Genomic DNA, 12,450 nt, shown 5'->3' with positions numbered 1-12,450 from the left:
ATATATCGTTGGACACCTGAACCGCGCCGTAAGGGAAGGGATAAAAGAGGGAGTGAAAGAAGAAAGAGGTGCCATAGTGGAGGGCTCCGGAATAATTTCGACCACCTGGGGATCTTTAACGCGCACTGACATCGCACAGCACACGGGCACCTTAGCGTTTTGCCTCCATAAAAACGCAGCCGCCGCGGTCGGATTCGAACCAGGGAACTCCTGATCAGTAGCCGAGCGCCCTAACCACTGAGCCACCGCGGTAGGTCGCAGCAAAACATTGATTCGGACTAACGTAGTAGTAGTAGTAGAGAGAGAGAGAGAGAGCGATAGAAAAAATTTATTATTGGAGACGAATTCAGGACACGACCCACTGCACTCAAATGTTCATGTCCCTAAGGTCCAGAGCACTGGCTGCCCGGCTGACAGCGATGGTAGCGATGGTCTGCCCGGCCGGGTCCTCCGAGTGCAGCAGGGTTTCCCAGTCCTCTCGGGTCTTGAGGTTCCTTAGGCCGCGCGGGCGAGGGTCCGCCGGGCAGAGGGAGAGGATGTGGAGGGAAGAGGCGAAGGGTTCTGGGCACAAGGTGCAGGCAGGAGTGGCGAAGGGATGATAGTGGACTAGGGTAAGGGGTGAAGGGAGTGTGTCTGTAACCTGGGCCATAGTGTTGCGTGTATTCTAGGGAGTAGAGCTTTCGCTATAAAAATAGATTGAGAAGACGTTAATCCGTGATTACACGACTAAGCACGGCCGCCGCACAATTTCCTGGATTTAAGTAACTATGTATTTGAGGAGGCGTCTGTAAGCTGCCACAAAAGCTCCTAGCTCTGAGTATCCGATGGCATAGGTTACACATTACGTATTAGTGCGACAGCGTTAAAGAGCTCGTGTCTCAGAAGAGCCGGTGTCGTCGGCGTTGGCGTCTTTGGCGATGTCCGGACCCCAGAGAATGTCTGTTACGGGTACAATTGGACTTATTTTTGGAAATGTGGCGGAGAGTTTGAAGGTTGCTTCACTTCCGCCACCGGTTGGCCCGGTATTGCACTACCTCAGGAATCGGCCTTTTCTTTAGCGCGTCTTTACTATCCTGTCTTTCTATCCCATCTTTCAACTCTCCTACTATCTGCACGTGGTAGCGACTGTGGCTCGGCTTGTGCCAGTGAGCTGTGCACTTTCCTTTTCTTTCTTCCTGGCAACAACAGAGAGACAGACAGTGTGGCCGTGAGCGAAAAATGGCACATCTCGGTCGACACCTGAACCGCGCAATAATAATAGTAATAATAATAATTGGTTTTGGGGGAAAGGAAATGGCGCAGTATCTGTCTCATATATCGTTGGACACCTGAACCGCGCCGTAAGGGAAGGGTAAAGAAGGGAGTGAAAGAAGAAAGGAAGAAAGAGGTGCCGTAGTGGAGGGCTCCGGAATAATTTCGACCACCTGGGGATCTTTAACGTGCACTGACACTGCACAGCACACGGGCGCCTTAGCGTTTTTCCTCCATAAAAACGCAGCCGCCGTAAGGGAAGGGATTTTAACGCGACAGCGTTAAGGATTGATTGATTTGTCGATCGATCGATCGATCGATTTTTCCTTCCTGTACGGCGCGATCCGGGTGTCCAGCGAGAAATGTGAGACAGGCGTCATTTCCTTCCTTTAAAAGCAATTGTTCATTTCATTTTCCTTTCCTTACGGCCCGGTTTGAGTGTCCCCCGAGATATGCGAGACAGGCGTTCTTTCCTTATATTGTCCAATGGGCCACGCGTCACGCCGAACGGGCGATGGCGTTCCGTGCAATCCTCGGCAACGCTGGGACACGCTGCCCCGTCTCACTCTTAAACTTTCCTCCTACTGAGAAGACGCAAATCCGTGGTTACACGACTAAGCGCGGCCGCCGCACAACTTCCTGGATTTACCTATGCGTTTGAGGTGGCGTCTAAGCTTCCAGAAAAGCTCCTAGCTCTTAGTATCCGACTGCATAGGAAACACATTATGCAGCATTTCGTAATTAGGAACAGATTATTAGCAATCGCAGAAGGCGTTTGAATGCTTCTTGTGGCTTTTCGTGATGACCGTCGTACTTCTTATCCTTCGTGGAGCGTTGATACCTAGATCAGGCCAATTCGCATATTCCCACTGCTGTTAGAAAGCCAAGAGCTCCTGGAGATGGTGACCCATGCCACTTCGCTGAACACTCTAAGCTGCACCGATATTTTTAAAATAACTTGCAATTTTTTGTCAGCTGCTTTAGAGTATCAGAGAATTCTTTAAAACAGGTTTTCACACTGGAGGCCCTTCGTTTAACTTCATGTCTTGTTTTTTTCAAACCACCTTAAACAGAACAGCAGGGCGAACAATTATTAGACCTTTTAAGAGAATTTTATTTTTCCGAAAATATCTGCACTGCTAAGGACTCTTTACACAAGTGGTCTGGTCTGTAAGGACATCACAATGAGTCATCATTATGCAGGTATCACATGTATGTAAATGACATTTCAGTGGACAGTTCGCGGTTTCTACACGAGCTGGCTTAAAGCAGCTTCATTATGAACTTAAGTGGAATACAACGAAGGAAAAGATGAGCAACACTCGCCAAACTTCCTTTTAAGGAAGGATGGGCATAGACACACCTCTATCGCTGACAACAATGAACCTTGTTGACCAGCGGAGGAGGAAGGCCTCCTCACCCAACACGACGAGTTCTTCATTAAAGTGTTTCAGCATCAAAGTTCTAAGGCGGTACAGTACAGGGAACAGTGCTTTCTGCGGGCGTCCCCGCAAGACCGCAAGTCCCCTCCTTTTCTAGGGTACATAAGCACCCACACACATTATTAATTCAACAAAGAAATCGAGACTGCGACTCTGCCACCGCATGCGCACCTGGAACATGCACGCTACCAAGCGCCAGAAAGTGCGTGTGACTGGGCATTCAAAAACGGCATGGTTGAGAGTTTCAGTTCAACCGCACTGCGGACATGAGGCGGAGGGCGCCATACCCCACGCCGCAAGGCGGTCAGCTGTGGGTAACGCTTCCCATTCGCGAGGCCAGGAAAAATTGGATACATCGGCGGGGAGAGAGGCAAAGATTCTTTGCTTCGCCTTTTGCGCATTTTCCGGTGCTGGTCTACATTCAGGGTGCGAAACGCAACATATTTGCAAGTTTCACACGCGGACAATTCTTTCAAATCACAATCAGGAAGTGTACCTTCAAGAAAATGTAAGCATCTCACGACAAATGCATAGAAAGCTGCCGACATTTAAGCCGCAGGGCCTTTCCATTTTGATAACTCAAAGAAGCGACGCGATGTTCCCATCAAATATGCGGTGAGTGCTCTTCCTCGGTACGCTGTGTCTGAGATAAAGTCCTACATGGGCCTTACCGAGGTCTAGCACGAGGTAAGACCTAAGCTTATCGGCTTACTGCCGTAATAATAGCGGCAAGCCCATTTTGACGTTTCACATGCAAATGCCCGTTTTGGCGTCTGTACGAATCTTCCCCTTGCAAACTTGGCTTCGATTGCTTTCCCGGAGGACTGCACGGCCCGCTTGCAAGACTCCAGTTCCCAGTAGTGCCCGGGTTGGAACCCGGCCGCTACGGTCCCGTTTAATAATAATAATAATTGGTTTTGGGGTGAAAGGGAATGGCGCAGTATCTGTCTCACATATCGGCGGATACCTGAACCGCGCCTAAGGGATGTAATAAAGGAGGCAATAAAGAAGAAAGGAAGAACGAGGTGCAGTAGTGGAGCGCCGCGGAATAATTTCGACCACCTGGAGATCTTTAACGCGCACTTACATCGCACAGCACACAGGCGCCTTAGCGTTTCGCCTCATCACAAAGACGCAAACTTCCTTGGTTTTAACGAAAATAAAGGCGCGTAACTGACTCCCTGGGTCACTCGCTTTTAAAACTACACGGTTTGCACAAAGCAAATGAAGTTTTTGTTCTAGAACTTTGCTCTGCTAGCGCTTCCAAGTAGGACCCACCAAATCTTTTGCAATGCTCTACAAATACAGATGAAGAAATGTTTGCACTGCATCCTTCTGCTGCTCTCTGACATCACTTTTGGTGGCGGCCGCCGTGCTATCTCGTGCAAATTTGAGAAAGCATGGGAAGGAGTAAAATGTTTATGCCTGCTGCGTAAATTGCGATATTTATTGCTTAGGTTAGTTTATGGGGGTTTAACGTCCCAAAACGACTCGGGCTATGAGGGACGCCGTAGTGAAGGGCGCCGGAATTATTTCGACCACCTGGGGTTCCTTAACGTGCACTGACATCGTACAGTACACGGGCCTCTAGAATTTCGCTTCTATCTAGATAGATAGCGAGCTTTAAGAACGCAAATATTTTAAATCTCTGCCCTTTTGCAGCACTTTCTCTAGAGCGCAGTGCGGTCCCGATGTGCACTCAATTTTTGCGTGTGAGATAGAGAAACATGTAATGAACAGAAGTAATCGTAGTTAGTTGGGTGAGACCTCACTCCAGGACCTCACTCACACCGTTGCTACGCAGCGGCAAAGCAGGGAGCGGGGCGCAGCGACCACCTGCTTCCCGACGCAGATCCGGTTGCTAAGGGCGCATTTGATAACGACCGCCAACACGCAGCGAAACTGGCTCGGACTAGCGTAGTAGAGCTTTCGCTCTAAAAATACATTGAGAAGACTGGAATTGCGTCGCTACACGACTAAACAGTTGCAGTGATTGTTGGCCACTGTACAACTTCCTGAAGTGGAGAGGTTGCTGTGTGTTTGAGGTGGCGTCTGCCTTACCGTTTTATACTAAACTTTAGTACAGCTCGCAATCATTAAGAGTCATTGCTGACAAGTGCGACTGACAACGCAGTGCCTTTGTAATGTGCCAAGTACTCCTGGCGATTGTAATGTATGCCCTTCCGCGAAAAACGCTAAGGTGCACCAGAATTTTAAAAATATATTGCTTTCTTTTTTACTGTTGCATCACAGCACAGAAACTTCTTTATAGTAGATTTTTAACACTGGAGGCTCTCTGTTTTTTTTCGTCATGCTTTTTCAATATGCATTTAAGTGAATAGCAGGGCAAAAAATTATTAGGTCTAAGCTTACCGTCTTAGTGCGGTGATAATAGTGAAAGCTGGTTGACCACATGACAACATTCAATGAACTTACGCAGTTTTACCGCCTCGCTCGAAGGACTTTCCCACCCCCACGCCCGGGACTGAGCCGAGCGGAGGCGGTGCTGTTTAGACAACTACAAACTGGTTCTTTACCAACCCCGGTGTTAATGACTCATCAATACCCAAACTACTATGAAAGTGATGTGTGTCGCGTGTGCCAGCGGGAGAGGGCAACTCTGACGCACATCCTATGGGAGTGCACAAAATTCCCCGACGAGGCTTCCAAAAGCATAACGATTCCGCCGCGACTCGCGGCTGCGGCGTAATGCTCTGACCGTGACATGACGTGCAAACCTGGGCCGTCCAGCAGGTCTCGGCGGCTCTTGAGCGACAAAGACCTCAGATCCTCCGCTGAGTTGCCTGCCGCCTGGGCCCCCGTCACGGCGCCATTAGGTCATGATGCCATTAGACCATGACGTAAATAAAGTTGTTCCTCCTCCTCCTCCTAGCGGCCAAGAGGATGCAGTAACAAGAACTTAAAAAAAATGAAAATTGGTTTTTGCGGAAAGGACTTGACCCAGTAACTTCCTCAAATATATCGGGACACCGGAACCTCGCGGTAAGGGCAGGGAGGAAGGCGGAAGTGGAAGAAGAAAGAGAGAAAGAGGTGCCCTAGTGAAGGGCTGTGGAGTAATTTCGACCACCTGGGGATCTTTAACGTGCACTGACATTGCACAGCACACGGGCGCCTTAGCGTTTCGCCTCCATCGAAACGCAGCCGCCGTGGTCGGGTTCGAATCCGCGAACTCCGGATAAGTAGCCGAGCGCCATAACCACTGAGCCACCGCGGCGGAGAGTATATAGACTGCCTCTAGACTCCCTATAAACTGCCTATAGACCTCTTCCTTTCTTTTCACTATTTCCTTTATCGCTTTCCTTACGGCGCGGTTCAGGTGTCCATTGATATGAGACAGATACTGCGCCATCTCCTTTCCACAAAAAAAAACAATTTTCATTTTTTTCATTGTCATTTTCTATAGACTATGAATAGACAAAAACAAACATATATAGGAAGGCAATAGAGCCTATAAGAAGTCTATGAACTGTCCATAGACCATTTTTATAACGGTGAGTAACCATGACAGGATGATACTTTATTGATGCCTTGAGCTGGGTTGCTTTGGCGAAGTTTTGGCGAATAACACTCGAATTAAAATTGCAGAAAACTATCGCTCCAGCTGTGTTCACAGTGTAGCCTGGCCAACTCTACCAGAAGTTGCACCTTTGCCTGGGACTCATCGGGTCGCCCGGTTGGCAGGAAAACGCCCAGGCGAACTGCGGCATGTTTATGAGCGGCACAATGCAGCGTAAGCGGCGGTGCCAGTAGCGTGAGTCCGGAACACGCCGGGTTCCCTTGTGTGCGGTGCAACGCTTGAGACAGTGAGAAACGAAAAAGGTCTGCTCAGCGCTCAGACCCAAGCCAGGAACGGTCGCCCTGCGCTCGTCGTACGGAAGCCTCCGGTAGGCGGCGTAGGCCAGCTGGATCCCCGCGAAATCGACGAAGCCTTCCGAATCTGTTTTGTCGTCTGTTGTCCTTGCCCGTGAACCCGATTCCACCTGCAATTGCAGGTTACGCTATGCACAGCCCCTTACACGAAGCCCCTTAATGCGCAGCCCCTTACACAAATCGAGCTCCCGAGACAGTGTGTTCCTCACCTATGTACAAATTATGGTCAGCAAATCTTAAATCAACCGGCTGCCCAGTTCACAGAGTGACCTTTCCAGATGTAATACCGATGTGCTCACTTGTTCTGAAAGAATATAAATAAACAAATAAATGATTTTTTGAGGGGGGGGAGGGTACGAAATGGCGCAATATCTGTCTCATATATCGTTGGACACCTGAACCGCGCCATAAGAGAAGGGATAAAGGAGGGGGTGGAAGAAGAATGGAAGGAATATGTGCCGTAGTGGAGGGCTCCGGAATAATTTCGACCACCTGGGGATCTTTAACGTGCACTGACATCGCACAGCACGCGGGCGCCTTAGCGTTTCCCCTCCATGGAAACGCAGCCGTCGCGGTCGGGTTCGAACCCGGGAACTCCGGATCAGTAGTCGAGCGCCCTAAGCACTGAGCCACCGCGGCGGGTAAATGGCGCAGTATGTCTCATATATCGTTGGACACCTGAATCGCGCCGTAAGGGAAGGGTAAAGGAGTGAGTGAAAGAAGAAAGGAAGAGAGAGGTGCCGTAGTGGAGGGCTCCGGAATAATTTCGACCACCTGGGGATCTTTAACGTGCACTGACATCGCACAGCACACGGGCGCCTTAGCGTTTTTCCTCCATAAAAACGCAGCCGCCGTAAGGGAAGGGATTTTAACGCGAGAGCGTTAAGGATTGATTGATTGATTGATTGATTGATTGATTTGTCGATCGATCCATCGATCGATTTTTCCTTCCTGTACTGCGCGATCCGCGTGTTCAGCGAGAAATGTGAGACAGGCCTCATTTCCTTCCTTTAAAAGCAATTGTTCATTTCATTTTCCTTTCCTTACGGCCGGGATGAGTGTCCGCCGAGATATGTGAGACAGGCGTTCTTTCCTTATATTGTCCAATGGGCCTACGCGTCACGCCGAACGGGCGATGGCGTTCCGTGCACTCCTCGGCAACGCTGCGACACGCTCTCCCGTCTAACACTCAAACTTTCCTCCTATTGAGAAGACGTAAATCCGTGGTTACACAACCAAGCACGACCGCCGCACAACTTCCTAGAGTTACCTATGCGTTTGAGGTGGCGTCTAAGCTTCCAGAAAAGCTCCTAGCTCTTAGTATCCGACTGCATAGGACACACATTACGCAGTTTTTCATTTCATAATTAGGAACCGCTTATTAGCAATCGCCGAAGGCGTTTGAATGCTCCTATCTTTTTCTTGTGGCTTTTCGTGATGACCGTGTTACTTCTTATCCTTCGTGGAGCGTTGATACCTAGCTCAGACGAATTCCCATGTCTAAGTGCTGATAAAAAAGCCAAAGTGTCCTAAGGGTGGTGACCCATGCCACTTCGCTGAACACACTAAGCTGCACCGATATTTTTAAAATACCTTGCAAATTTTTTGACAGCTGCTTTAGAGTATAAGAGAATTTTTTAAAACAGGTTTTCACACTGGAGGCCCTTCGTTTAACTTTATGTCTTGTTCTTTCAAACCACCTTAAACAGAACAGCAGGGCGAACAATTATTAGACCTTTTAAGAGAATTTTATTTTTCCGAAAATATCTGCACTGCTAAGGACTCTTTACACAAGTGGTCTGGTTTTCAAGGACATCACAATGAATCATCATTGTACAGGTATCACATATATGCAAATGACATTTCAGTGGACAGTTTGTGGTTTCTACACGAGCTGGCTTAAAGCAGCTTCATTATGAACTTAAGTGGAATACAAGAAGGGAAAAGATGAGCAACACTCGCCAAACTTCCTTTTATTTAAGGATGGGCATAGACACAACTCTATCGCTGACAACAATGAACCTTGTTGACCAGCGGAGGAGGAAGGCCTCCTCACCCAACACGACGAGTTCTTCATTAAAGTGTTTCAGCATCAAAGTTCTAATGCGGTACAGTACAGGGAACAGTGCTTTCTGCGGGCGTCCCCGCAAGACCGCAAGTCCCCTCCTTTTCTAAGGTACATAAGCACCCACACACATTATTAATTCAACAATGAAATCGCGACTGCGACTCTGCCACCGCATGCGCACCTGGAACATGCACGCTACCAAGCGCCAGAAAGTGCGCGTGACTGGGCATTCAAAAACGGCATGGTTGAGAGTTTCAGTTCAACCGCACTGTGGACATGAGGCGGAGGGCGCCATACCCCACGCGGCAAGGCGGTGAGCTGTGGGTAACGCTTCCCATTCGCGAGGCCAGGAAAAATTGGATACATCGGCGGGGAGAGAGGCAAAGATTCTTTGCTTCGCCTTTTGCGCATTTTCCGGCGCTGGTATACATTCAGGGTGCGAAACGCAACATATTCGCAAGTTCAACTCGCGGATAATTCATTCAAATCACAATCAGGAAGTGTTCCTTCAAGAAAATGTAAGGATCTCACAACATATGCATAGAAAGCTGGCGACTTTTCAGCCGCAGGGCCTTTCCAGTTTGATAACTCAAAGAAGCGACGCGATGTTCCCATTAAATATGCGGTGAGTGCTCTTCCTGGGTACGCTGTGTCTGAGATAAGGTCCCACATGGCCCGTACCGAGGTCTAGCACGAGGTTAGACCTAAGCTTATCGGCTTACTGCCCTAATAATAGTGGCAAGCCTATTTCGACGTTTCACATGCAAATTCCCGTTTTGGCGTCTGTACGAATCTTCCCCTTGCAAACTTCGGTTCGATTGCTTTCCCCGAGGATTGAACGACCCGCTTGCAAGACTCTAGTTCCTAGTAGTGCCCGGGTTGGAACCCGGCCGCTACGGTCCCGTTTCGAGGGAGGCGAAATGCAAAGACGCAGAAAACTGGTTGAAAATTGAATTTTAGGGAAAGGAAATGGCGCAGTATCTGTCTCACATATCGGCGAATACCTGAACCGCGCCTAAGGGAAGGAATAAAGGAGGGAGTGAAAGAAGAAAGGAAGAACGAGGTGCAGTAGTGGTGCGCTGCGGAATAACTTCGACCACCTGGGAATCGTTAACGTGCCCTGACATCGCACAGCACACGGGCGCCTTAGCGTTTCGCCTCCATCACAAAGACGCAGACTTCGTTGGTTTTAACGAAAAGAAAGGCGCGTAACTGACTCCCTGGGTCACTCGCTTTTACTACATGGTTTGCACAAAACAAATGAAGTATTTGTTTTAGAACTTTTAATCTACTAGCGCTTCCAAGTAGGACCCACCAAATATTTTGCATTCCTCTACAAATACAGATGAAGAAATGTTTAAACTGCACCCTTCTACTGCTCTCTGACATCACTTTTGGTGGCGGCCGCCGTGCTATCTCGTGCAAATTTGACAAAGCGTGTGAAGGAGCACAATGTTTATGCCTGCTGCGTAAATTGCGATATATATTGCTTAGTTTAGTTTATGGGGGTTTAACGTCCCCAAGTGACTCGGACTATCAGGGACGCCGTAGTGAAGGGCTCCGGTATAATTTCGACCACCTGGGGTTCTTTACCGTGCACTGACATCGCACAGTACACGGGCCTCTAGAATTTCGCCTCCATCGAGATAGATAACGAGCTTTAAGAACGCAAATATTTTAAATCTCTGCCCTTTTACAGCACTTTCTCTTGAGCGCAGTGCGGTCCCGATGTGCACTCAATTTGTGTGAGTGAGTGCGAAAAACATTTTGAACAGAATTAATCGTGGTTAGTTGGGTGAGTCCTCACTCCAGGAGCCCATTGGCTCCAATCGCGATCCGCTTCCGCCGAGAGCCCCTGCGCAGCCGCAGATCACTCCGCGCGCGCATTGGCTGCGTGTGGCCCGGGGAACGACGGGTACGTCATGGAATCGCGACGAGTGATGTGTGTGACGGATGCGGTGCAGTGGAAACACTAGAACACCTGCTCTTTCACTGTGCCGCGCTCGCCGATGCTCGTCGCGATATGCTCGCGGCCTATAGGGCGCAGGGCATACTACCAGATTCCATCAAGGCGCTATTGTGGCCGCAGGGCAGTGCGCGCACTCGTGAGCGAACTTTGGTGAGCCTCTGTGCATTCCTCGAACACACAGGCTTGACGTCCCGTCTGTTCTCCGTCATGTAGTTACACGCAGTGACCGAACGCTTCGCGAGTTTTACCTTGAACGATTAATAACTGGACGCCCCACTCCAGTTTTAACCAACACAGTGCTGTGCGCGTGTGTAATTTAATTCCTCTAAAATGAACTAATCACGCGCGCAACCTGGACACATTTCTTATTGTGTAAATACTTTGTACATATTACTTCTCCCCCTATCCTCTCTTCCTGTCCCCTCACCTCTTTCATTTCATTTCTCCATTCTGCCTGCTATCCTTTATATCCGCTGCTCCAGCTCAGGTGCTTCAGTATCGATGGCAGATGCCGGGGCTAGCAAAAATCTTTTCCTTCCTTTTTACTATTATTTTTAATAAACCCACTACCACCACCACCCTTAAGGCGACAGCTGCTCGCACGCCAGCAGCGAGGACCAATCTGCGCGTGCGCATTGGCTAACATGTCGATACGGCTCGGGGCAAGCTCAATCTTCTTTTTAACCTCTACGAAGACGAGGACTGCCTATGGCTTCGGGTTGGGTGGAACTCCGCCGTGATCGCTTCGTGGTCACTGCAATTGGCTGCTGAGCCCGAGGAAGCGGGTACAAGCTAGGCCGTTGTTGGCTGTGTCCCAGTGAGGAGAGAGAAAACGACTTTATTTATTTTCAAGGTCGGGTCCGACCTCCTGGGAAAGACATTACCACTATTCGCTCAGAAGGTCGCGGACTTACTGTGCCATATAGTCCAGCAAACAACCAACATTCCATTGGCAAATACAGGTCGCATACACGGAGCTCCAATATTCAAGAACATGTCCGCCCACTTCCATGAACGCCGAAGAACAGTCAGAGGGAACTGCATAAGACTGACTACAGGGAGCAGCGGTAGGGCAGTCGATGTAGACGGAGATATACACCCGTCAGCACGTGGGAACGTAGCTGTAGCTACCATAATTGGACACAACTGCGAAGAGCTCGTCAACCTTTCCATCAAGAACTGCACCTTACTGGAGGCATAAGTGGCTGCGAGAGCCTTGGCCATACAGCACGGGGTTGCTACAGCCTGATCCTACCACATCGTGACCGACTCACAGGCGACTTGACGGCTCCTCCTTGGAGGTATAACTGATAAAAAACTTCTCCAGCTAGTCACAGGCAACCCCGAGTCAAATATGTCCATCAAACATCAAATAACTTGGATCCCCACACACTCGGGCCTGAAAGGGATTGAGATCGTCGATAGCCTAGCTCTGGGCTTACACAAGCTGAGCGGGCCATGACAAGCTCTGCCCCTACCATTCGCAATTTCAACCAATGTCCACCGTACAACACTCTAGACTCCACCTTCAAAAGCATCATGCGTCGATTCCTACCGCCACCTCACCAACAACCGACTGCGCAGGAAGCTAGGAACTGGAGGCAACTCGAGACCTACACCTTTCCCAGTCTACACATATACAACATTATATTCCCAGAACGATACCGCCCCACCTGGAAATGGTGGTCCGATCAGCCACCCTGATCAGAAACGCCCTGGCGAACTGCGGAGTGTTTTGCAGCGGCACAGTGCAGCGACAGCGCCGGTGCCAGTACCGTGAGTACGGAACACGCAGAGTTCCCCCGACGCTTGACCTCTTGAGGCAGTGA

The 12,450-nt window shown here is 49.4% G+C and overlaps 1 protein-coding gene across 1 annotated transcript in view; it reads left to right on the top strand.

Moving 5' to 3' along the window:
* LOC144134525 (neprilysin-1-like) overlaps positions 1 to 12,450 on the top strand; it is a 43,031-nt gene extending 30,581 nt beyond the window's left edge. The window contains exon 12 of the mRNA XM_077667433.1: positions 12,279 to 12,450. Coding sequence (XP_077523559.1) covers positions 12,279 to 12,450 — 172 coding nt within the window. The remainder of the gene's footprint in view (positions 1 to 12,278) is intronic.

This window comes from Amblyomma americanum, chromosome 5 (genome assembly GCF_052857255.1).
Source record: "Amblyomma americanum isolate KBUSLIRL-KWMA chromosome 5, ASM5285725v1, whole genome shotgun sequence".
Taxonomy (NCBI): domain Eukaryota; kingdom Metazoa; phylum Arthropoda; class Arachnida; order Ixodida; family Ixodidae; genus Amblyomma; species Amblyomma americanum.
The sequence above is the reverse complement of the archived record's forward strand: the minus strand, read 5'-3'. Positions and strand labels throughout refer to the sequence as shown.